Below are 27,645 nucleotides of genomic sequence, written 5' to 3' on the forward strand. Positions count from 1 at the left end.
GAGACGCAAGGGACTATTCCAATTAAGGAGCAGATTTATACTGGATATTCTAAGTGTGGAGTTGTGCAGCAAGATGTTTGTTCACATTACATTTAAATTTCTGAATGTCAGAGAAACAGGAAACAGTGAATTCCAAAGGCAAGTTAACAAAAAAAAAAAAAAAAAAAAAAATTTATGTGCAGGGTTTGAACCTACAGACCACATCATGCAAAAAAAAAAAAAAATCGTAAATTTTCGAATCTTATAAAATTCTTTGCAGTTAATGAAAAAAAAAAAAGAAAGAAATTTACGTGCAGAGTTTGAACCTACAGACCACGTCATGCAAAAAAAAAAAGAAAAAGAAAACGCTATCAACTTACCCACAGTAAAATTTTCACGACCCATTGTTCTATCATTGTTGCTAAGCGACAACATGAAGAAAGTGGCTTTACCGATGATAAATAAATTAAAATAACGGTTTTGATTATCTGAAATTATCGAAGTATTCGGAGACAAAACTTAACTAAGATCACTCCCAGACTTATACACTAAATTTCTGTAAATTTTAAAGAAAATCTGTCCAACCGTTTCGGAGTCTATCATGGTAAAAAAAATAAATACGGGCTGTATATACCCATAATAAAATAAAAAAAAATATTGCATGTGGTAAGTTAGGAACTTTCATGTTGAGAACTTTTAAAACTTAAATTCAATCGTTTTTTTTAGATTCTTCGGACTATTGTTCTCTTCTTGAGTGTAAGTTTCACAACATTTCAGTTGATGTAACCTCCGACCTTCTCCAGATGTATCTTGTTGAACTCATTAATCTTTCAGTCGAACACGAGAATCTGCACAGATTTCAAATGGAATTCGTTATTTATCCCATGGGGTAGCATGATCTTGTTCTGTCAGCTATGACTGAGTAGAAGTCCTAGTTAATTTGCAATTGTGTTTTCTAGTGTTATTCATATTGAGGATTGTGCCTTCAACCTCCAGAAAGATGTAACTTTTCAACTGAATTTTACAGTTCATGATGAAAAAAGAACATAGTAACATGAAGCTAGAAGACTACGCACACTTGAGACTATCTTGTACCTTTACAGGGCCACCCTTCGTCCATGCATGGAGTATTGTTGCCACATCTGGGCTGGTGCATCTACCACTAACCTCTCCCTCTTGGATAGGGTCCAAAAAAGAGTTTTATATCTAATCGGTCCCACTTTGTCAACTAAGCTCCAGCCCACGTCCCATCGCCGCAATGTTGCATCGCTGTGCCTGTTTTACAAATATTTTAATGAACTGTGCTCTGATGAACTTGTTGCACTTGTGCCCCTCAATATACATATCCCCGACAAACCCGCTTAACAACAAAATCTCACCCCTTCACTGTTGAGGTTCCTAAATGTCAGAAAGTTTTCTATTCCAATAGTTTTTTCCCTCGAATAGCTAGACTTTGGAATTCCCTTCCTGTTACCTGCTTCCCTGACTGTACTGATATGCAGAAGTTTAAATGTAACGTAAACCAACATCTTGTAAATCTTTCCTAGTCATGGTCCCAAATAGTGGTCCCTTGTGTCCAAGTGGCTATATACCTTATTAGAGGTGAACATGAGTAAAAAAAAAAAAGTTTAAATAACAAATTATCTTTCCTCGATGTGCTGATAACTCGCACTGGTCAGGGGTTTATGTCACCTGTATAATGAAAATAAACTTTCTAAACCCACCATTCATATATATATATATATATATATTATTTAATTGGAATTCATTATTGAGATGAGTAAAATTTATTAATTTATTTATTGCGGACTATTATCCTCATCTTTTTTAGTTGTTGTTGTTGTTGTCTCACAATGTTTTGGCCAACTATTCCTCTGGCCTTCGTCAGGTGGTAACCGAGACAGGATAGGAACTCCGAATCTCCTAACTGCATTGTCAGTAATTACTGCCTTCCATAGTTGTTGTCGTCTCACTACGTTTTAGCCAAGTAAGTCTTTGGCCGGCTTTAGGTAGGATTGAAACCGCTATCTTCAGACAATTCTCACCTAGAACCGTAGACATTCAACGTCTCTATTCACTGGGCCACAGGCCTCGAAAAATCTCCATATAATTCGAAGAAAGGAATCGTCTGTTACCTACAACACTGGACAAAAGCAATGTGTAATAATATTGACCGAAACGTGAAAATAACGCTTGATGAAAACAATAGTGCAAAGAATCCAAATAATACAACTAAAAATAATCAGTTCTCGTCTGAAAAATCCAGAAACGGACAAACGTGAGTCATCATATTATACAGCCAGTTTATTATTTGTGTCAAATTTGTGGGTGGTGGCTGCAATAGGAGCACATTTTCAAGGGGGTCTGCAGAATTGGAATTCTTTCGTGTCTGAACCCGTAACAGATTCTCTACACACAGCTACCACTAACTTGACATATAACATTAATCAAAAATGCTCTTCATTCAAAACTGCCCGGCTTGTACTAATTATGCCTTATCTGCAGCGCCACATGTTTGGAAACCAATTCAGAAATCTAGTACCCACGATTTTCTGCCCGTTATTATTGTATGTCATAATATATCTACTGCGTAGGTCATAGGATATTTTATTATAACCAGCGTTTACATTGCTGACGGAATATTGAGATACGTCTGAGTGAAACGGGGAGGGGTGGGGGAAGTGGTGCAATATAATAAGGCCGAAAAGGAAAGTATCAGTTCTTGTTGGTATTTGTAAAGATTAGAATTGCTGGTTGATCTTTTAGTGGGCTTATAAATCAAACGAAGACATTTTCTACTTAGGTTTCTTCTTCTTCTTCTCGGCTTGATTTTTAGATTTATTTAATTTGACTAACAATTCTAGGCAGTCTTTTGTTTGCTTGTTGCTTGTTCTAAAACTGTGTCTGACATTAACGACAAATTCTGTAACTGCAACGAGAATGTTTTACGGTGTCTTTAGATTTGATGGCAGGAATTAAGAAGGTTCAGCTTTCTTTTTTTGTTTTTTTGGGTTTTTTTTTTTGCTTTCATTTTTTTTTTTTTTTAAAGATTATTACCTAGTGATTTGAGTTGCAGTATTAGTACTTGGCACTATGCTAGGGCTAGCTCCTCCAACTTTCTCTATAATAATAGAGAAAGGTTTTATGATGTTTTCAAATTTTATAGCAGAAAATGAGAAGGTTCAGCTTCCTTTTTTTTTTCTTTTTTCCATGCATATATACTTTCAATTGATCTTTTTTTCTTTTTGTTCCTATTTACGTTCCTCCCCACGAGGGTAAAGTTAGACAGAAGGTCGATTTTTTTTATTTATTTTTTTTTTAAATTACCTAATTCTAGAAAATATCTCCTTTACTGATTCAGAATTGAGTAGACTGTGTAGTATCAGAACAGTTACTTCACTTTGATGACAGTGTGATATTATGAGCAATCAGAACACAAATGTTTTACAATGTCTTTAGATTTGATGGCAGAAACTGAGAAGGTTCCAATTTCTTTCTTTTTTATATGCATATATACAAGAGTCATTCCAAAAGTAAGGCCTCCTATTTTTCAACTCAGTGACTAAAACGTTGAAGAGCTACATGGTACCATTAAAACGAGCACCCTTTTGTGCTCCAGAATTTATTTTTCTACATAGTCACACTGTCCTCAATGCATTTTTTTGTCAGCCTCTTTTGATGCCTATGTCGTAAAAGTTTGGAATGAGCTTTGTCACTCACATCTGTTGTGACTCTGAAATCGACAAACCCGTCTCCTGACTGTATTGACATGCAGAAATTCAAGTGGGGTTAAATGACAAACAAACAAAATAGTTACTATTAAAAGAGAGATTATATAATTTTTTCCGACATTTAAACTTAGAAGACAATAAAATTTAAAAAAATGCCCTCTAGAGCTGTGCCTAACACATATCTTCGAGAGAGAAAGAGTGAGGTGGGGTGCCTAACATGTTTGTCTTCACTCTAGTTATTGGTTTTGGAGGTTGGTCTCACACCAGCTCTGGTAAAGTTTCCCAGCATCTTTGTAAGAGATTTGGACAAAACAATGTTCTAAATGTGGAAGTCTGAACTTTTGCCTGTTTGGTCTGTTATTGTATCAGGTTTCACAGAGTTCTCCTTCTACCCTTTTATCGGTGCCCTTCACCCACTTTTGTTATTTTAAACTCTTTTTCACCCCAAGCAAAGCATATTGCCACTTGGAACATAATGGATTACTATTTGGAATCATGTCTAAAAGAGGACTGTGGGGAGTTGAGCAGTGAGATTTCTGATCCCATTACATTTAAGCTTTTGCAGGTTAGTACAGTTCGTGAAACAGGAAGGAAATTCTAAAGTCTAACAATCCGAGGGAAGAAACTATTAGATTAGAAAGCTTTTCAGTATCTAGAGATCTCGGCAGTGAAGGAAGGGGGGGATTTTGCTGCTTGTCTGGTTAGTGATGAATATGTACGTCGAAAGGCCAGAAGTATTACGAGTTCATCAAAACACATTACATTAAAATACTTATAAAACACAAGATTTGGTTATCAAGGTTTGACAAACTTTAACAAAAATAGTACAAAAGCTATTTGAGGATTCAATAAGAAACAGAATCGCATGATGCCGTATTTTATTTATTTATTTTTTTTTTCAAATAAATGAATCCTTTATTCTTTTTTAAATCCAAATTTTAAACTTCACAAGCCTTCAAGGTGATACCATTTTGTTTTTTCCATTATCGAGATCGTAAAGAAATTGTTTTTTAATGTCCAATAGTCATAGTGCGATGCACTGGTATATACATATACAAATATTGAGATCAGTTTTGCTACGGGAGTATTGTCGGTGTAATGAGAAAATTTGAAAAGACCGTTAAGAAACCAGATAAAACAGTGCAGGATTCTTTTTTCCAAAATGATAAAATTCTTTACTTGAAAGTGTAATTTCCATAGTTTTGCTAACTTATAATAATCAAATTGCAAATATCATATTACAGTTTTTTTTTGTTTTTTTTAATTCGTAGAGCAAAGTGGATGAATTTCTGCTCCTTGTCCAAAGCACGTTAGATAGTTTCCTGATGGCGTACAAAGAAGATTGGCCACAAGAGAAAACCAATGAGGAACTCTTCATTCTTGCTTTATGCGGAATCATAACGAGTGAGTACAAGAAATTTATTGCTTCATCGATTATCTTACGAAAAACATTAACATCATTAGATTATAATGATAATTACGGTTTTCAAAAGGCGAACAATTAAGATACATCTGCCTTACTAAAGAATTGCTAGGTTTATTTATGGTGTCTTTTACATATAAAAAAACCCACCTAATACTTTTGCTGATGAGATTTTGTTTAAAAAAAAACTATATGTCAAAATTATTGTCCGCGGCTTAATGTCTATCACAATAAAAACATCGTTTCCGAAACGATTGTACAATTTATTGACTTTGTTGTTGTTCCTTCTTATGAAACAGATTTTTAATTTTTAATTCTAATTTGAATTTTAAATTATCAATCACATTACTAAATATATATATGTGCGTGTGTGTATATATGTGTGTGTATATATATGTGTGTGTATGTGTATATGTGTGTGTGTATATGTGTGTGTGTGTATATGTGTGTGTGTGTATATGTGTGTATGTATGTATATATATATATGTGTGTGTGTGTGTATATATTAAAGAATAAAAATATATAAACTAACTCATTATAGAGTTTTGAACCCTGAAAGTAAGCATTTATCTAAAATTAGCTATTATCTCAAAATAAATTTTATGGAGATGTCCCTGTAACCCTTGATATATCCGAGGCCTTTAACAAAGTTTGGCACGAAGGGCTGCTAGTGAAAATTGTATGCTATAACTGGACAAATACTTAATATAGTTAGATCCCTCTTAGACAATAGGACCATCCAGGTCATTGATAGATGCACATCCAAACAGCATAATATTAATGCAGGACAGCCTCAGAGGTTGATCCTTGGATCACTATTATTCCTGATATTCATTAACGACATCCCTGATAATATTGTGTCAGAGATGGGTATATTTGCTGATGATACAGTGCTCTATAAAATGCACGAGGGAAGAAGGGATGTACACAAATCTAAGGCAATGGCAGAATCGTTAGAAAATGGCCTCCAGACCGTACTGGAATGGGGCCATAAATGGATGGTAACATTTAATGCTAGTAAGACTAAGCTGCTCTCCTTTAACAATTACAAGATGCCTCACCGAGCACGGATATTCATGACAAATGACACCCTACCTGAGAATTATTTAGTTTTTTTATGTCAGATAAAAACATTCTATTTAAAAAAAATTAAATAAATCAATAAATATTTCATAAAATATATTTTTTATGAAATATTTATTGAATTCTTTTTAGGTGTCCTTCCCCCCCCCCCTAGCTGATTTGGTGAATCAGAAGAGTAGGTGACTCAAGGTCCGCAGCAAATTGTGCCAGGTAAGAACATTATTGAAAAAAAAAAAGAAAGAAATCAATAAATATTTCATAAAATAATATAAATTTTATGATATGAAAAATAGAAAAAAATTCAAAACAGGGAAACAATATTTTATTTTATGCAAAAATTAAGTTTAATGCAACTTATTTATCTGACACTGTTTGGTGCAGACTTAGAGTTACCCATTTTTCTGATTCCCCAAAGTGCTCTTTATTGCTTTATAAAATACTAGTTGGATAAGAGTGGTCCCATTATCATAGGCGATAAAAATCATTGGCATTGTGTAATTATGTTTTATTTTTTTTGCATTCAGGGAAAATCATGCATAAAGAATCGTGATCCATCAAATTGGAAAACCTCCTCTTTTTTTTTTTTTTCTAAATAATATATGACTTGTAAGTCTTGTCTCGTGTTTAACACGTTGATGGATTTATTAGCTTTTTTATAGAGTTGCGAATTGTGCATTTGTTTTTGTTTTTTTTCTGGTGTCGTCTTACATGGAATTTAATTTATAATCTGACTCTTTCTAAGGTTGATGTGCATCCATCTATCAGCAATAATTGCCGACAAAACAAGCGAAGCAATACGATGTCGCTTTTCGTCGCTTATCGTTTATGATACCTTTTCGGTTCCTCTCTAATATCAAGCTTAATTTTTTTTTTTTTTTAATACAAAGTTGTCTCCACACTAGTACTAGTCGATGTACCGAACATTGCTGGATTCCAAATATGCTGAACATCTATAGATTATGGAATTAGTAGAAAAGCATGATAGAGATATACTGATATTAGTATTCAAATTAGCCTGTTGAATACTAATACCAGTATATCTCTAAAGCCAACTGATATTTCAGTCCTGGAGCCGACCTTCTAATTCTGATTAAGGTCGATTAGACTTATTTAGACTCAGTAATTCCTCTCATCCAACATCCAGGAGTTCACTTGCATGACAACTAAGAAGGTTGAGCTGCTTGCCCTTAGATCCAACAAACAACTCTCTCCCAAATTTTCCTAGGTGGACAGAAGCTATACTTGATGATCTGAAAATCGTCCTTCTCACATCCACAATATCATAAAATCTCATAAAACACCTCCAAGGCGTGTGGGCCTGATCTCATCCATGCTATACTAATTAAGAAATGCTCAGCTGAGCTAACCCCTGTACTTTCCAAACTCTGCAACAGATGCCTTAATGAATCTTACTTCCCTGATAGCTGGAAAATTACCTCTGTGCTACCAGTGTACCGGAATGACCTGTTCCATTATCACTCTATCAATCTCCTCCCCTTCTCTTTGCTAAAATGTTTTAGTTATTAAACCACTGTCAAAAATTTTCCCCACTCCTTATCTGTGCCAAAATCAAAATGTAGATTCCATGAACAAAGCTTCTTTCTTAGAAGTGCATACTTGTGGAACTCTGTTCCGGTTGCCTATTTCCCACCTGACTACAAACTGGATATCTTCAAGTCCAATATGAACAAATTCCTGATGAACCACCTCCTTAAGTAAGACACTTTATCAAATCTCCAACACTAACGTACTTTACACACAATAACCCTTATCCCCGAGTGGCTTTCGGGCCTTGATAAGTGGTGACTACCTTGTAAAAAAAAAAAATAATAATAATCAAATGAGCACTAGTCCAGTACCTCATAAAAAACTAATCTTCTCTCTGACTGACAGTATGGATTTAAGAAAGCCTATTTTACTGCGGATATTTTAAATGTCATTTCTGACCACAATGCACTGCATGAGGCAGGAGAAGCTAGAGATGTAGCCCTTCGTATATACATCTGACACAAAATGCTCCTAATTAAAAGTAAACCATACGGTATTACTGAACAAATGCTTAATATGATCAGATTCTTCTTAGACAAGAGGAAAATCCAGGTTGTCCTTGGTGAACATACAAGCATAATAGCATAATATTAATGAGGGAGTGCCTCAGGGGTCAATCCTTAGAACTTTATTATTCCTGATATTCATAAATGACCTCCATAATAACATTGTGTCTGAAACGCTTGTCGACAGGTTAATTTTAATACTAATACCAGTATATCTCTAAAGCCAACGTATATGTCAGTCCTGGAGCTGACCTTCTAATTCTGACTAAGGTCGATTAGACTTATTTAGACTTAGGAACTCTGGCATCTTGCGGTGGATGAGGCAGTCAAAGTATGCCATCGTTTTCGATCTGAAGCCAGATCCATAACATCCCTTCATTAGAATTAAATATCTCCCAACTGTCTGTTTCAGTTTATGTTTGGTCTTCCTCACCTTTTTTATCATCAGGGTTCCATTGGAGCACTTAGTTGGCAATTCTATCAGAGTCCAATCTTAGGGTATGTTCAAGGCAGCCAAGTCATCATTTGTAGATTATTGACGATACTACATGCTGGTTAGTGTGATCTCTGACTTTTTGGTCGGTAGTTTGATCTCTCCATTTGACCTCCAGAATCTTTATAAGGCACTTGGTATCAAGCACATCTTATTCATTCTTTTGGTTGATTTTAAGATGCCAAGTTTCACTTTAATGTAAATTTGTAGGCATGACATTGTTATAAAATCTTGATTTAAATCTGAGGGTCAATTGTTTGTTTCTTCAGATTTTGCAGAGCTGGTTAAATGCTGTTGAAGCCTAACCTATCTTGCACTGCAACTCATAGTCCATGCTGCGTGACTAATTACTCAGTAATGTATATTGCCTCGTTGTTTAAAAAATAGTTTTAACGTTCAACAAAATTTTCAATCATAAGTAGAAATCAAGTAGCAGACAAATGAAAAAATTTTTTTCTTTTTTTGTGGAGCATTTTTGTGGAGCTTTTTTGTGGAGCTTCCTACATAAGTGAAGTTGTCAACTATGGTGATTTTATTTTGACCGATAAAAACGTTTGTAGGTAGTTGATGTGTCCCAAAGAATACATTTTGTGTTTTATTAGCATTGATATAGAGACCAATGCTTTCTGCTTAAGCTTGGACCTTGTCTACTAGGGAAGCAATAGCGTCTGCAAAGTATTGGTCAGAAGGTTTATGCTCATTGACAAATCAATTGCTGAAGCCATCTTCTGTTTATATGCAACAATAAGGTTGGTTCCATGACTTAAATATCAGTTGGTTTTCGAGATATATCATGATATTATTTTAATTAGTTTTCAACCGGAAAAAATCTTGCCTCAAGTAAGGAAATGACTTCCAAAAAAGAAAATCGGTTGCATTTTTATGACTGTAGTTTAAATGTTTGGAGCTTGTATGGAAATTCTGGTCAGATTGTTCAGTTTTTTGAGAGTTACATATTGATCTGTAGTGTGTCCAATAAGAAAACTTGTTGGAGAATCAAATTGGCTTTAATGATTGTGAAAAAGAGTGCAAGATATGTATTGGATTGGAAGTGGATAGTAAAGAAGTAAATGTTGATATTTTTGGTGAAAGTTTGTAGATAAAATGATTGAAGTGAGCAAATCATACTAATGAAGTTCATGGTTGGTGTGAAATTTATTTAGTTTTTTAATTTTCTTATCCTTTTGTTCAAGCTATGGATGGGGCATCCTACCTGATGCCAGACATTCACCTGCTATCTCATATATTGAAACCGAGAGATCTTTTTAAGCTGCTAGCAATCCTTTTTAGTGCAATTGTTTGTATACCTGCTCAACTTGGTTCAGCAGGTATATATTGCCAGGTATTATATACTATTTTTTATTGGAATCTTTTGAGATGAGTAATTAGTGTGTTTATTTATTTGCGGACTGTTATCTTCATCATTGTTGTTTAACCACGTTTCGGCCAACTCATCCTCTGCAGCAAAGACTAAATCATCCACGGTTTAAGAAAAAGGGCAGAAAGCTTTTGAATAATGTGAAAGTGATACTTGATGAAATTGCGATGCATCACAAATCTGTTCTTATTTACTTGCCTCCCCATGAGGGCAGAGTTGGACACAAGGTTGGTTTTTAATGTCGGGGAAAATCCAGCTCCCCAAAAAGTGACACTCTGGATTGGAACAAAAATTAAAATTGTCTCAATCATGAAGGACAGAAAAGGTGAAGTGTAGCATTAGAACAGATACTACACTATGATATTGGCCTGAAAGTTGCAATTTTATCTTTCTTTCAACTCTGTTTTCCTTCCTTTCCTTCCTGATGTCTGAGGGTTCAAAGTTCTGTCGTGTTTGACATAACATATGAGATTAAAGCAAATATTTTACAGCTGGATGTCCTTCCTAACACCAACCCCTCTAAGAGAACAGGTATTTTGTCAGGACACCATCTTGTGATAGTTCTCTACTAACTGAAACCATGGGTTTGTTTGTCAAGAATATGGTCATCCGCACAACTACGCTATTCTGAGCTGCGACCACATTTTCGTTGAGCGCTACATGAAGTACAGGATAGAATGATAAAAGTATTGTCCTAAATAACCACCTCAATAGGGGTTATGAACTGGGAACATGCCTTTTCCACAAGTGCCGGCGGGAACTCGGCGAATACTCAGCAGATGGCGGTGATCAGGCTGACTTTAGTGTTGTGGGAGGTCATGTTGGTGATGCTCTTGATGTATGATTAAACGAATTAGTCCAGTGGGTTCAGGTTTGGGGAAGAAGTGAGCCAGTGAGATGAAAATACAGTCATACCACTTCTTCTGAAGCCAAGTCTGGGTCTCTTTGGACTTGTGGACTGGTACCGAGTCCTGCTGTCACACTTAGGGTCTGCCAGCGACCACCTGATTGCACCTGGGGATCACCACATTCTTCAGCACGTCCAGGTACACTTTGATGTTGACTTTCATGCCGGCTTTGAAGATGTGAGGTGATATGATGTGGCCCTCACTTGAAATCACCCTAAAGACCATAATCGTGACTGGAAACTTCGTCAAGCTATGCCTTCAAGTGTTGAACCATCCAGCAATGCATTTTGAGGGTGTTGGCAATGGTCCTGTTGTCATAACTAGGATCAGTAAAGAGTATGAGTTGTACAGTGGCTCGTCTCTGATCTCGCTCGTTGAACATTGTCACTTTCAGACATGATAGAATGCTCCTATCGTCTGCAACAAAAAAAGAAAACTGGTTTTCATGGAACAGAAATGGAATCATGTCGTCTTTTCTATGGCGACAATTTTATCATTCCACATGTACTACTACCCATGAAGATAGCAAGATAGTTTATCGAGGTTTACTCCTCTAGATCTGCCATTTTCTGTCTATGTCCATGCAATTATAAATTGAGGAAAAAGGTGTAGAGATTGAACAAAAAAAATATGTGAAACGTTAGTTTAGAGACGAAACATCTAAAATTTCAAGTCTTTAGACACAATTGGCGAAGGAGTTTGGTAGAGTTTGCAAAGGTCAAGTCTTTCAACTTTGATTTCTTGGCAGCCAAATTTTCACCCAAAAACTAATTAAAAAGCTTGCTGCATGTCTAAATACCCTTTATGTAAAATTTCAAATGTTTAGACCCAAAATTGGCTGAATAGTTTGCTAGATACCGCAAAGGTCAAATCTTTTGAACTTTGATCCCTTGGCAGACAAATCTTCGACGAACAACCGATTAACATGTTTGCCCTATGTCTGAATGCACTTTATGTAAAATTTCAAATGTTTAGACAAAGAATTGGCTGAATAATTTGGTAGAGACCACAGAGATCGATTTTTTTTTTTTTTTTTAACTTTGACCCCAATTTTGACCTCTTAGGCTCAAATCAAATTAAAAAGTTTGATCCATGTCCAAGTAACCTACATCTAAAATTTCAAGTGTTTAGACCCAAAATTGGCAGAGGAGTTTGGTAGAGTTGTCAAAGGTCAAATCGTTGAACTTTGAATCCTTGACAGCCAAATTTTTGGGTGAAAGCCAATTAAAAAGCTTTTCCCAAATCTCAATACCCCTTATGTCAAATGTCTAGTCTGTAGACTGAAGATTGACAGAGTAGTTTGGTAGGGAAATGTACACATTCACACACACAATTTCACTTTTATATATATATATATATATATATATATATATATATATATATATATATATATATAGATAATGGTGCTTTCTAAAATATTTAAAAAAATAGATAATGGTGCTTTCTAAAATATTTAAAAAAATAGATAATGGTGCTTTCTAAAATATTTAAAAAAATAAATAATGGTACTTTCTGAAAAATATTTTAAAAAGAAATGATGGTACTTTCTGAAAATGCTTTTAAAATAAATTGTACTTTCTAAAAGAATTTAAAAAATAAATAATGGTGGTTTCTAAAAATATTTAACAAATAAGTATTTTCCAAAAATATAAAAAAAAAATGATACTTTATAAAAAAAAAAAAAAAAGTAATGATATTTTCTAAAAAATATTTTAAAAATAAATAATGGTTCTTAAAAAAAGTGTTTATATACTCTTATATTTTCTCTCTACTGAGAAATAAAATTAAAATACTATGAAGATAAAATGTTGCCTCTTTACATATCTACAAGAATATTTTCGAAAAACATTTATATTTCCTTTGCTGCTGTCTTTTGACATTTTGAGTGAGTGTGTCATCTGTTGAGACTAGCGTCATCACTTATATAATCAAGATGTGATTTTTTTTTTTTCATCAACTGTACAAAACATATTTCTATACAGTAATGCAAAATAATTTCTCACCAAAATATTTATAAGATAAAATGCAAATGTCTGTATCTATGTGTATACGTCTCACTAAAATTTGGAAAATATTCAACAAACCCCTATAAAGTTGGTATTTTTGAAATTGGCATAATCCTGGAGATATATCTAAAATTAAGAAAAAAAAAAAAAAAAAAGATTCATTATATGGGTGTCAAATGGCCATTTTTATCAATTTTATATTGTCAAGAAGTGAGCACGATTTTTAATGTTATGCTTTTTATCAGTTACTTCCCTGAAGCGAAGTGAGTCTGATATTTTTGCAGTTATTTCTCATATACCGAATCGTATTGTGTGTGTGAGACTAGAGAGAGGAATGGTCTGAGCAAAGAAGGGGTAGGGAAGGGGAAGAGAGAGAAAGAGATGAAAGTTGTTATTTTTTTATTTTTTATTTTTTTGCCTCGGACAATGCCAGATAGCCTTGCTAATTCAAAATAAGACGATTCTTCTTACTCTTAAATTTTCCCTCATTGCTTTCTTCTGTCTTTTCTTTTCTTTGCATACCCACTCCTTGGCATCCTGGCATATTTCTTGAGACATTTCATGATTGAATTACTTCCCCTGTTTTCTAGATGGTGATAGATGATTTGGTGTCCCCCGACAAAACATCTCCCAACAGATATTTTAACTTCTTAGACGAATTATTATTGCTGTTGTTGTTGTTATTATTATTATTAGTAGTAGTAATAGTAGTAGTAGTAGTTGTAGTTTGGCGTAAGAATGATAACTTCTCTGTAAAAAATGTTCATTTACTTTTAAGAATGTTTCACATGACAAAAAAAGTTAACAATTACAAGAAATAAATATTACACATTTATTAAATAAAATTAAGAATTGTTCATCTCGTCCCACTCATTTTCATATAAGATATTAATAATAAATAATGTTATACAATTACATATCATATATTATAATACATAATATCTGTTGGAAGATGTTTCGTCAGGGACATCGAATCATCTATCACTGTATAGAAAACAGGGGAGGTAATGCAACACTGAAATGTCTCGAGGAATATGCCAGAATGCCCACTCTTTATTTTATCAAATGTTTTTTTTTTTCTTAAATCATTTTTCAATTCATATCTGCCCCCCCCCGCCCCCTTTTCCGTTTCCTCTTCATATCTTTTTTATTCTCCTCCCTTTCTTTTTGTTTCTTCCTCTATTGTTTTCGTTTCTCTCTTATTTTCCTCTTCTATGACTCCTTTTCACTCTCTCTTTATTACTTCTGCTTTTGTTCTACCTCACTCTTTTTCTCCTCCTACTCCTCTTTTCAAGTCTTCTTCATTATTAACGTCTATTTTAGATGCGGGCATGTGTTGATTTAATACACATTTCAATTAAAAAAGAAACTAATCTTGAGATTAATTTATTGGAAACTGAAGTAAATAAGTTAAAATAATAAGACATGATTGCATGGAGTAGGTAGTTCATTAGGAACTATGCAAATGTCTTAACTTGCAGATAAATGGTACAGACACAAACTGGAACCAATATTGGAAAAATGAAAACCATAAAATCCTCTTAGAACACAAAAGTACACTCAAACAGGGTTTAAGGGACTACAATCAGACTGTTCTGTCTTTGGCCAGTGAAGAAGAGGCTCTTCTAGATTGAAGCCATTTTTATTTTTATCCCAATCCAAAGTGCCCCTTTTTGGAGAGTTGGGGTTTCCTCCTATTAAAAACTGACACTGTGTTTAACTCTGTCCGCATGGGAGGCATTATATATGGCATAATCGCATTGACACACCAGTTCTTGTCAGATCACCAAAGTTAAGCAACGTTGAGCCTGGTCAGTACTAAAATGAGTGACCATTTGGGAATTCCAGTTGCTGTATTTGCTCTCTGCTTATCTCGGCATTGTTTCCAGTCAGTCTTGGATCTCTCCTTGCCACTGAACTCAACCAGTGCTAATTCAGGAGAGGTGTGGTTGGAGATTGCGCACCTCTTACCTCACAGTTGCATGCGCAGCCAATCTTACAGAGGTGTCCATTGTCACTTGAGACTAAACGGAGGCATCGCATGGAGAGGCAAGTAAATAGGAACTCTCATATAAGAGAAGGATGGAATCTGGAGGCAGGTACTTTCTGGAGCAGTAGAATGATCCAAACCTTTTTTTTTTTTTTGTGGAGATGATCTTAGCAATAGATTTGATGTTAGTCTTTTATTGTAGTATAGCGAACTTTGGGGGTGGGGGACAAAAAAAAAACTAGCAACAACAAAAAAATATATATATATAAAAAAAAACGACTAATTTTTCTTTAATAAGTCTAAAGTAAAACATTTTGTAACTCAATCTTCCCACCCCCCACCTCCCACCAAAAAACAAATATGTTTACATTTCCTTTCCAATTCTTTTGTTAACCACACCTGGATACAATTCCGATGTTTACAGTAAATATGAAAGCCAATTGCTCATTTTCTGCTGATTCATAGTTCTATAAGTTTGGTCGACGTTTGAAATCTGATCTCTGGTGGCATGAAGAAATCTAGAAAGCCTACTGCGGTTTGATTTCAATAATGGCAGAACAACATAGTGAGTTGCGAAACAAGATGCCAACGTTGATTCCTGTTTTTCACTTGACAGTACAAGAGAAAGACAGATCTGCAGATTAACAGTGAACAGATGGATTGAAGAAATCCATTCATGTGGCGACTGCCTGCCAAGGAAATTTTCAAGCATTCCAATTCGGGTTAAAAAATATTAGATTTCCTATCAAACTCTTATGACTTATAGGTTGGACTTCCTTATAAAGATTTAAAAAAAAGAAGTTTTGTTGGAATGGTTGTTTTTTTGTTTTATGGTATATCAACCCTTTTTGGGTTATTTAATTCTGAATCCAGTCATTTTGTTAAAAGTTTTATACTGGTTATTTGTTTCCCATGAAACAAAATGTGACACAAGGTCGGTTTAATGTGGGAGATAACCAGCTCCCCTCAAAAGGGTATTCTGCAAAAATAAAATTGCCTTAGTGTAGAAGAGTTTCCCCCTCCATTGACTAAGGACAATTAATTTGAGTGCAGCATCTAAGCAGACACCACACTTCAGCCACCAGTCCAGTACGAGTACCGGATATCAACTTCTGTTTTATACTGTGTTTTCATTGCTATCTGGTCTGATCATGTGATTGGTTGGTTGTTTTCGTTTTACGGCATATCAACCCTTTTCGGGTTATTTAGTTTTTATGCTTCAAGTTCTTTATGTAATCAAATATTTATTCATGGTGTTTGATTTCGCTGTTTTGTTGAATTTTTAAATGTTAAGTCCAGTAATTTTGTTTTTTTAAACAAAAAATGCTTCAAATTCTTTATATAATCAATCAATCAATCAATCAATCAATAATTCATAGTGTTTGGTTTGGTTGTTTTGTTTTGCAACATATCAACCCTTTCTGGGTTTCTTAATGTCAAATCCAGTCATTTTGGAAAAAAAGTTTTATGCTTCAAGTTCTTTATATCTTCAAATATTTATTCATGGTGTTTGGTTTGGTTTGGTTGTTTTATGGCATATCAACCCTTTTTAGGTCATTTAATACTGAATGCAGTCATTTTGATAAAAATTTTGTTTCAATTTTCTCATATCTTCAAATGTTCATGGTGTTCAGTTTGGCATATACGGTATAATCATGTTGACACACTGGTTCCTATTATATCACCAAAGTTAAGCAATATCGAGTCCGGCCAGTACTAAAATGGGTGACCATTTGGGAATTCCACGTGCTGTATGTGCTCTCCGCTTTTTTTTTTTTTTTTTTTAACAAAAGAGTTCCCACTTATCAAGGCCCAGAGACCACTTGAGGTTAAGGGTTAATAAATGGTCAGTGGAACAATGCCATCGTAATTCTTAGTAGAAATTTGGTAAATTGGATTACTTCAGGGGAACGGCTCATCAAGAACTTGTTCACGTTATCCCCACATTGTTTCCATTTGTCCTGAACTTCTCCTTGCCACTGGATTCAAGTAATATGAATTCAGGAAAGATATGGTTGGAGATTACGCAACCCTTGTTTCAATTACATGCATAGTTATCCTCACAGGGAGTATCCATTGTCTTTCAAGGTTGAACAAAGGCGATGAATTAGTTTAGTTATGTATGGTTTTCTTTTTTTGTTGTTGTTATTTGGCTGGGTTTTGTTTCTTCTTCTTCTGTTTTTTGGCGACCCTCCTCCCTCGACAAAAGGAAGTTGGATCTGTAAATTCACCCTTGTCTGTTTGCCCTTTTCTTAATAACTATGCCTTGGAATTTTTGGAAATTTTGCACAAACATTAAACATGATATGAGTAAAAAAAATAACAGAACGGATTTTCTGGGAAAACTCCGGTTGCCCCCTTAGGAGTGCCTTTCAAGTTAAAATGGGTACAATTGACACTTTAGTGCTTATTAAAAAAAAAAAAATTGATGCTTTGGATTTTTATACAACTTTCTGAAAAGTTGTAACTAACTGATTTCTATATAATTTTGTTTGTCTATACTTCGTGATAACTCTTGGGTGTGCCCCAGGGGCTCTTTTAGGGCTAATAAAACCACTCCATTTTTGGGACCATTTTACTATATTTGTCCAAATTTTCTGTGTATGTCTATTTAGCAGTTTTGCATGGTGCTGAACTCAAATTTAAATAGGCCTTGGAGACTTTTGGGGCTAGATGGCGGGGGGGGGGGGCAAATGATGGACTTAGTCATTATTTTTTTTTTGTATGGTGCATGCTTCACTTGTTTTGTCTTGACTTGTCATCCCTTTTCCTTTATTGATAGTTCTCTATAAACATTGAAATAATATAAAATTAGAAGTTTTACAATGCAGAAAAAAAATACTCTAATCTAATAAAAAAATTCAATTTTTTTTTAATCTAATTGAAAAAAAGTAAAAATAATTTTTCATTGTGTGAAGTTTTCTAATTTTTAATTATTTTAATATTTTATACTTATCGATGCTTTTAAGTGAACACCATATTTTTTCTAAAAAATGCTAATTTTGTCACGAAGGTTAAGGCTTCGAATGAGTCTTAAAGAGGGTAGGAAATTTGGATGACTTTTGTTTTATCAAAAAATGAATTCCTGCCTCATCCCCCTCCTCACGTGCATGCTTGGTGTTTTATTTATTTATTTTTAATTTTTACTGACACTTCTGCATTAGGGCGATAACTCTAATTTCAAACTAGATTTTTGTTTTTTTCCGAACACAAAAATATTTAAAAACCAAATCATTTATTGTATAAAAATGTATCAATATATAATTGTAAAAACATTTATTAAAATGTCTTTGAAAGAAAATATAATTTTGATAAAACAATTTTTGAATTAAAGCAACATTATATGATTTTTCTCCCAAGACATGTTTTGAATTAAAGTAAAATTGGATTATTTTTTTTTTCAAACAATTTAATCATTTAAATGAAACATTTTTCAAATTAAAACAATATTGGATTTTTTTTTTTTTTTTTTTCAAACAATTTAATCATTTAAATGAAACATTTTTCAAATTAAAACAATATTGGATTTTTTTTTTTTTTTTTTTCAAACAATTTAATCATTTAAATGAAACATTTTTCAAATTAAAACAATATTGGATTTTCTTTTTTTTTTTTTTTTTTTTTCAAACAATTTAATCATTTAAATGAAACATTTTTCAAATTAAAACAATATTGGATTTTTTTTTTTTTTTTTTTTTTTTCAAACAATTTAATCATTTAAATGAAACATTTTTCAAATTAAAACAATATTGGATTTTTTTTTTTTTTTTTTTTTTTTTTTCAAACAATTTAATCATTTAAATGAAACATTTTTCAAATTAAAACAATATTGGATTTTTTTTTCTCAAACAATTTAATCATTTAAATGAAACATTTTTCAACTTAAAACAATATTGGATTTTTTTTTTTTTTGCAAACAATATTATCATTTAAATGAAACAAATGTTTGTGTGCGTTTGTAGATTCAGGTCAACTCTACTGGTTTATTGAAGAAAAATCTGTTTTTTTAAGGGTTTATGTAACTCCCAGAAATACTATTTCAAATAAATTCAGAAAGTTTTCTGATTGATCCAAAATATTTGTTTTTATTCAGGATAATCTATGTGCAGACGACATGTGTACAAACGCGTTTATGCATTTTGATTTTGTACATTCATGTGTAAATGTCAGCTATAGATCTCTCCACACTCACCCACACACACAGAGGATGGGGTATATCCCCCAGGGTAAGGAATTCATCTTGAAATATATATGCAAGTTCTTAAGAAACAGTGCCTCAACAGGAATGAAACAGAAGTTAAAATTTTATGAGGGATGTTCCAAAAGTAATGTTTCTCATTTTTTTTATTCCGCCCAAATGGATCAGAGGGGATTGCAAATTGCATTGTTCAGATGGCTGAACTGATGCATTCATGGCCTGAAAGTTTCAAGTTTTTGCTGTAGATATTGACGGTTCAAAACTCTAAGAAAAGCAACTCCTGTCATGGACAGAAGCAGACAGAAATGTGTCATTAAATTCTTGGAAAAAATGCACTGAGATGACTATGTAGAAAAATAAATTGCGGAGCACAAATGTTTGCTTGTTTTAATAGTACCACTCCTGTCTTCGTATCTCTTCAACTTTTTGAATTAAAAAAAATAATAAATAGGAGGCTTTAATTTTGGAATGAAATGGTGATGACTATGTAGAAAAATAAATTCCGGAGCACAAATGTTTGCTTGTTTTAATAGTACCACTCCTGTCTTCGTAATTCTTCAACTTTTTGAATTAAAAAAATAAATAAATAAAAGAGGAGGCTTTACTTTTGGAGTGACTTTCGTTCTTTTAATGGAATCGTTAAAGGAAACTATACGACTAATAATACAGTCGGCATCAGGAAAATTGCAATTTTGATGTTTAAGTTTCTTGGTGGATTTACTGCATCAGTAGTTGCAAGTTTCATTAAACTTGCGTTGTAAGGTTAATGAAACAGATGTGAAAAGTTGTCTACATGGAAACTAAAAGCACCCCACTCCCCCTAGCTCACATGCTGATTAGACCTCCTGTGGATGGGTGCATTAGTCTGAGTGTTATGACATCAAAGAGATATCTGGAGACATCAGAAATTTTATCAGAATATTTATTAACTCTTAGTCTTTTAGTCGGGTTCATCTTAGCGTTCTTCATTTCTTCGTGTTGTTGTTTGGAATTTCATTAAACTTTGATAAGTATTCTATTCTCAGATTAATCTATACTGCTATGAGAGACATCTGTCGGCCTGTCTGCTAATTATGTTTAGACTCCGACCACATCCCAAGCGCCACAATCCACGCACAATGTAAGCTTCCTACACCGAAGAAAGTTGTGGTATTGGTTGATGTTATTAGGTTGAGAAGAAAGGTGTTAGGGTATTTTTGATTTGGATTTCAAATGATGCTCATTTTCTGGATCTCATGTAATTTTGTTGACGGATGAGCTTTCCGCAGTTTAACTTACTGGAGTTCCTATTTATTTACCTCTCCACAAGGGCAAAGTTAAATATGAGGTCGGTTTTTAATGTGGAGAAAATCCAGCTCCCCAAAAAGGGGCACTCTCAATTCGAACAAAAAAAAAAAAAAAAAATTTGCCCCCATCTAAAAAGGATTTTTGCACTGATCAAGGACAGAATAGACTAAGTGTAACATCAGAACAGATACTACACTTTGTTCCTAGTCAAAAGGCTATGGAATGATGACTGGAGTTGGTTGAAAGTACAGAAGCCTCATAATAAGGTGAAATAATATAAATCTTTTATAATTGTAAAACTTCTCTTACATATGTAAGTTACTATAGCCTCATATGGATGTTAGTTTTCTATTTTCATGTTGAAATCAGTTTTTATATTTAATAAGAAAAAATTTATTTCTTCTAAATTGCTAAAGCTTTACCTCCTTATTTTTTTTGTTGCTATTTGGCTGGATTGTATTTCTTTCCTTTTGCTGATTTTTTTTTTCTTTATTCTCTTTCCACTATCCATCTTGAAGTAGATACATGAAACTTATAGCTTGACTATAGCTACCAACTGGAAAGATCTAACGTAAACAGGAAAAAAATATAATGATGAACCGAGTCAAAATTCTATCTCAAATTATTTTGTCTCTTTCTTCTCGATCGGCGTTTCTCAACCGAGTGTTCCTCAGAAGCTAAGGTCCCTAAAGATTTCATAAGAATATGCGAGATAAGCTAATGTGTTAGATATTGATGATTTTGATAAAAGGGCGACACCTGGTGACAAATGTAAGAAAGAACAAAATAATTATCAAATGTATCAAAGACGTCATTCAAATATAAATACCTGGGCCGTTTAATACCTGGGCCGTTTGTATCACAAAATTATATTGACAAATTTGTTGGTTGACGATTTGGGAACAAGAGGAATCAATCCATCAGATTCCCGTGCAAGCATCTTCCTCCTAACAGCCAACCATCCATAACCGTCACTGAGAATAAAAAACATGTTATTTTTATACACGGTGTGTCATCATCGTGCATTTTTAGAATTAGTCTTAAGAAAAATACAAAAAAACATTTATAGTGTATGTACTTATCATGGAACGAAGATGTTATATTCCAAAAATCACATAAATTGATTGAGTAGTGTTTTTTTTTTTATATTTAAAGAAATCAATTTTTATTTTGTTTAGCATTTAAAGTTTTTTTTTGTTTGTTGTTTTTGCTGCAGCTATTGATGGACCTAACTTCCGGATAAATAGATAAATTGAGTTGTCTGCCTTTGAATTTTAAATATTAAAAAAAAAAATATGGTGCTTTCTCCAGTTTGTCATAAATTTTGATTTTCTTAAATAAAAAAAAAAAATACTTGATAAATTTGTGATTTTTTGATTATGGCATCATCGTTTAGTGATATCATAAATGCTTATATATATATATATATATATATATATATATATATATATATATTTAAATAAATGATATTCTAAATAAGAACCAACATTATTCTTTTCAACATAACAGAAATACAACAAATACACCTTGGACTTTTTTTATATAATTTTATATACGTGATACCACTAAACATGCACAATGTAGTTGTGGTTATTATAATATTGAACCTAGTATGTTATATCTTTTTTTATTATTTTTAGCTATGTTAACCCCAAACAAGGCATAATACTACTTGGATGTAAAGTGGCTACTATTTGTGGCCATGTGTAGAGGAGATGAACAAGATGTCGGTTTACATTATATTTAAACTTCTGCATGTCAGTACAGTCAGCGAAGCAGGTAACAGGGAGAAAATTCCAAAGACTTGCACTCCGAGTGAAGAAGCTATTAGAATAGTAGGCTTTCCAGCGTCTAGGGACCTCAACAGTGAAGGAGTGGGATTTTGTTGCTTAACAGGTTTATCGGAGGTTTGTAGATCAAAGGAGTACAAGTGTGATGAGTTCATCAGAGCACATCCCATTAAAATACTTGTAAAATAGACACAGGGATGAAACATTGAGGCGATGGGACAGGGGTTGGAGCTTAGTTGACAGTGCTGAACCTATTAGATTGGAGACTCTGTTTTGGATCCTGCCCAAGAGGGAGAGGCACCAGCCTGGATTTCGCAACAATACTCCATGCATGAGCAAATTATGGCTTTGTAGAGGTACAAGATACTCTTAGGTGTGAGTAATTTTCTAGCACGATAGAGGGAACCCGCCTTCTTTGCAGCAGCCTTGACAATATCCTCAATGTATTGTTATTAAAAAATAATCTAACAGTCATTGAAAATATATTTAATTTGCTAATAACTAGTGCATGCTCAGTGGACAGGATATGTAACTCCTTCAGTATGTGACACTTGTATTTATTGGTTTCCAGAACATTTTGCCTTGATTTATGTTGTCTTTAAAACATTGCCAGTAAAGGATAAATCTATAATATAATATAGTAGATGTATGTATGTATGTATGTATCTATTAGTGCGTTGAGTTATTTGGAAAATTATGTGTGAATTTGTCAACGTGATCATAATCATTATGTACTGCATATGTGTGAGCCTAAAACAAACTTTTTATTTAAAAAAAAAAAAAAAAGGAAGGAGGAAAACAATAAGGAAGGAAAAGGGACAAAAACGGTCCAGCTGCTGATCACTTACTATGTATGACCAGTACCCGCATTAAGCTAGTCTGCAGTTTAATTTGTTGCTGGCTATCTTGCTCTTGCTTGTTGCTGGATCTCAACATTTTGAACCGAGAGAGAGACTTAGCTGTCGTACAAAGCTAAGACTCTGTAACATCATCTGTGTATAGATACTCTCTCAGGCATTAAAATGGTCCCGTTGCGATGGAAGTCATTTTTGGGCTCATGGACTTTTAAGTGTCTGAGGGAGTGGCACTCGTCTGACAAGGCATTGCAATCATATATATATATATATATGTATATATATATATATATATATATATATATATGTGTATGTATTAGTGATTCCAATATTTTTCCTGATACTAATTGTGATTCCTTATAAATTTCTAAATATTTACTAATAGAGTATTTTTTTTCCTGATTACCATAAAAATACACATCAAATGCGCAGATATTTTCTCAAACATAAACATTAACTTGTGGAGGATGATCTATAGATTTTAGTTTTACTGGTAGTTTAAAATCAATAAATATTTATTATTTTACTATTAGCAGCAACAGTGAAAGATATTGTTTTAAACAAAATCAGATTAAAAAAAAGATAATTAAAAGAATCGTTTTTGGCATTGGAAAATCAGCATAGTTTTTAACAATTTTGATTCTCCCAAAAGTTTTGATTTTTACGATGCCAATTAATTGTCCTTACACTAATATGTATGTATTTCTGGCTAAAACTCAAAATGACAAAACGAACATTTACAAAGTTGGTATTTTCTTGATTGGCGTTACTCTGGATGAATAATATCTAAAATTTATTTTTGGAAAATATTTGTTCTTTTATTCTAAGCTGGTACATATTTCATTGGGAGTGGTGGGGTAGGTCTGTTCCCAACCACTAATTAAAGAGAGATAACTCTGATGTTTTTCAAAGTTTATTCCCTTATGCCAATTCATTTTGATTTGCGTGCTTTCCACAAAAACGTGTTCGTGTCTGTCTGTTGTGCGGGCTTAGAAGGAAAAACGAAAAGATCCAAGATGGCGACCGTGGTCTTTTAATGTCCACGGTGTCAAACAGTTCTTGAAAAATCGCATCTCACACATGATTTTGAGGTGTGGCCAGGCACCATAAAAGCAGTTTGCTGGGGGAAGTGGGCAGAAGCGTTCAGACCTGTGTAGAGTGAACATCATCAAACTTTTCCAAACTTGTTTACATTGGACTTGAAGGCAACGATATTGTAGTCAGTCAAGAAGCAAGCCAGCAGAACAGTGTTCCATTGGCGGGCAGTTCTAAGAAAGAAGCGTTCAGACCTTTTCCGATTCTGAAGAACGAGGAAATAGAAAGAGAGAAAGCAAAAGAGGGAAAGATAAAGAGATAGAAGATAAAGAGATAGAAGATAAAGAGATAGAAGATAAAGAGATAGAAGATAAAGAGGGAAAGATAAAGAGATAGAATTTAATGGAAATATGTTACATTTTTGCTCGGGACGACGCCGAGTAACCCTACTAGTGAATAATAAAATTAGGCAGCAATTAACTGTTTTGTATTTATATTATAGGTTTAAAGCTGTAAGATATTAGTTGGTTATTATGTTTTTTATCTTTAAGTTTAAACAACACAAGCACAGGCATTGTATACAGTTGTGTGTGTGTGTGTATGTATGTTAGTCTTGTCACTAGTGTCCGGTTGATCGGGGGGGGTATGCGAAAATTATCTGTATTCGTTTGGTTCAAATTTATCTTGTAGGCCTATGATATTGGTTCCTTATCTTTATTTTTATGTCTGAGTTCAGAATTGTATTTTGTGTATGAATGAAAACTCTGTTATGAAAAGTCTGACAAAGAAAGTTATTCAAAAAATATAATAAATAAAATAAGGAATGACATGGTACATGATTTTTTTTTTTTTTTTTTTTTTTTTTTTAGCGTGCTTCCGTGGGATATGTAATTTATTTTAAAGGAAAAAGCGATTAAAAAAAAAAAAATAAAAATGGTCGGGAATCGCTGGTCCAGATCAAAAGCCATAGCTCAAGACATTTTGAATTTGTATTTTTTATGAACACCAAAAGAATCTACTGATCAATGTTTTTATCCACCTTATTATAGTGGATCCGTATTGCTGTTGAAGAGTAGGTATTAAAAACTGAAAATAATTAGTCCCCTCGACAAACGGAGATTGGACCTGTAAATTCACCCTTGTCCGTTCATCTTTTCGTCTGTCCACACTTTTCTCAATAACTACGCCTTGGAATGTTTTGAAATTTTGCACAAACATTATATGAGTCAAAAAGTAACAGAACAGATTTTCCGGGAAACTCCGGTTGCCCCCTAAGGAGTGCCTTTCAATTTAAAATGGGTGCAATTGACACTTTTGTGCTTATTAAAAAAAAAAATTGATGCTTTGGATTTTTATAAAACTTTCTGAAAAGTTGTAACTAACTGATGTCTATATAATTTTGTTTGTCTATATTTCGCGATAACTCTTGGGTGTGCCCCAGGGTCTCTTTTAGGGCTAATAAAACCACTCCATTTTTGGGACTATTTTCGTATTTCAGAATTTTTGGAGATAAGGATTAATAATTTGGATTATTCTGACTGCTGTTCTCATCTGTTATTTTTACAATGTTTCAGGCAGTACCCTCTTACCGTCTCTGGGTGTATCTAGTTGAACTTGGAGATCACTGTAGTTAGAAAGCTACCCTTGTATTAAATAAACTGTTCCATATCCCTCTCTCTCCCCTTCTCTCTCTCTTCCTTTCATCTCTTCCTCTCCACTCTTATTTTAGCCTCACTTTCTTTCTCCCCCCTCTCCTTCTCTCCCTTCTCTCTGCTTCCCCCCCTCTCTCTCTCCATACAGATTTTTGAGTTAGAGAAGATGCCCATGACAAAGGTCAAAGGTTATATTAGCTAAAACGTGCGAATAACATCCAAAATAATATTTTTATATTTCTTCTTGATTTTCTGTTGTATACGATATAGGTGGCTTTGTTTTTTTTTTTTTGTTTTTTTTTGTTTACTTTCATGCATACTTGTGTTGGCACAATACTATCCTCCTCTAATATTCTTGCATATTGCGTTTGAATTTTTTCAGTTGCCTTCTACTTCTTCCCCCTCTTTTTCTTCTGAAACGAATGATGCTCAAGAATCTGTTTGAATCTGAAACAAATACTGCCCACACGAGAAAATTCACTGTCTTTTATGCCCCCAAAGCCCAATCATATGCAAAAGAGTAGAGGGTTTTCTTTTCGTGCAGTCACGCATGCACAGTGTGATGACTACATCACCCACCATTAAGTTTGCATTGTCTACATATATATGTTGGTTCTTGTGGTGGCTCTAGGAAAGAGCCATAACAAAAAGCCTTGAACAATAGGTTTAGGTAGAAAAGAATATATTGTACAAGAAAGTGAACACAAAGAAAAGGTTGTTAGCATTTTTCGACTGCTAATTGTCTGTAGTGTTGCATTTAATTGCTCACAAAAGCATTAGACTCAGGATTTTTATAATGTTTAGAAGAGTTCATTAAAAGGAAATGGGTAAGTCCTGATAACAGTTATATATGCAGAGTATTTACTGATAAACTTTTTACTTACAATAGTAATGATATAAATTGGTCTGCATGAAGTATTTTCCTCTCAGATGACCAACTGTATTGAGTAAGATACACATTTATGGAAAGCAGATGCTAAAATTCTTTCCATAATGTTGTGAGACCAAAATTAACCTGAATCATGGACTCTATGGCCTCCAGGTTTTATAAAAAGGGGATTAGGGGTGGGAAAGGATGCCATAGAGGCCGCAACAAGGAATCTATGAAATGAATAACGTTGAAAGTGTGTAGATTCTGACTCTATATAATTAAAGACAGACGAATGTTGAAGGTTGAGAACCGATTTTATTTACTACCAACAATTTGTATTAGGAGAGGTGAAGTGTTCGTAGGATGGAATGTGATTTAACAAAGGAGATGAATGTTCGTAAAATGTTTGTAGGTATGTATGAATTGACAAGGAATGAATGTCTGTAAACTGTTTGTAGGTATGTATGAATTGACAAGGAATGAATGTTCGTAAAATGTAACTTATCTTTTGGACGATGGAGATAGTTAGGGTAGGGGTCGGTCATCCTGCTGTTGGTGATGCGTGTCCTGGCTTGTAACTGGAAAGCGAGTGACTTTTTCATCAGCAGCGAGCAACCCGGCGTCTTCGCCTTCTTTTTCCTCCTCTCTTCTTTGGTTTGTGTGAATTAGGCATTGTTTAGAATTGAAGGTGTTTGGCCCACAACATGAGAGCGTAGTCGGCTTCAGTTCACTGGTGCCTTATTTCTTTTTCTTCTTCATCTCTTTAGATCGGGTGGGAGAATCCGTCCGTGCGTTCACTGACGCAGCAGGGCGAATCTCCTCTTTCCATCTCTCCTCAGTTTCCTCAAATCCCTCGTTTTTATAGTGGGAACTGGCTCCCAGCGACTGTGATATTTGAGGTGTTTATTTTAGG

General features: G+C 33.9%; 1 protein-coding gene across 2 annotated transcripts in view; it reads left to right on the forward strand.

Annotated features, from left to right (window-relative positions):
• Positions 1-27,645, forward strand: part of LOC145248840 (heat shock factor 2-binding protein-like) — a 592,183-nt gene that overhangs the window by 476,946 nt on the left and 87,592 nt on the right. For both annotated transcript variants that reach the window (XM_080110563.1, XM_080110564.1), the window contains one exon: positions 4,982-5,114. In XM_080110563.1, coding sequence (XP_079966689.1) covers positions 4,982-5,114 — 133 coding nt within the window. The remainder of the gene's footprint in view (positions 1-4,981; positions 5,115-27,645) is intronic.

Source organism: Euprymna scolopes, chromosome 27 (genome assembly GCF_053919585.1).
Source record: "Euprymna scolopes isolate OS-2025 chromosome 27, ASM5391958v1, whole genome shotgun sequence".
Taxonomy (NCBI): domain Eukaryota; kingdom Metazoa; phylum Mollusca; class Cephalopoda; order Sepiida; family Sepiolidae; genus Euprymna; species Euprymna scolopes.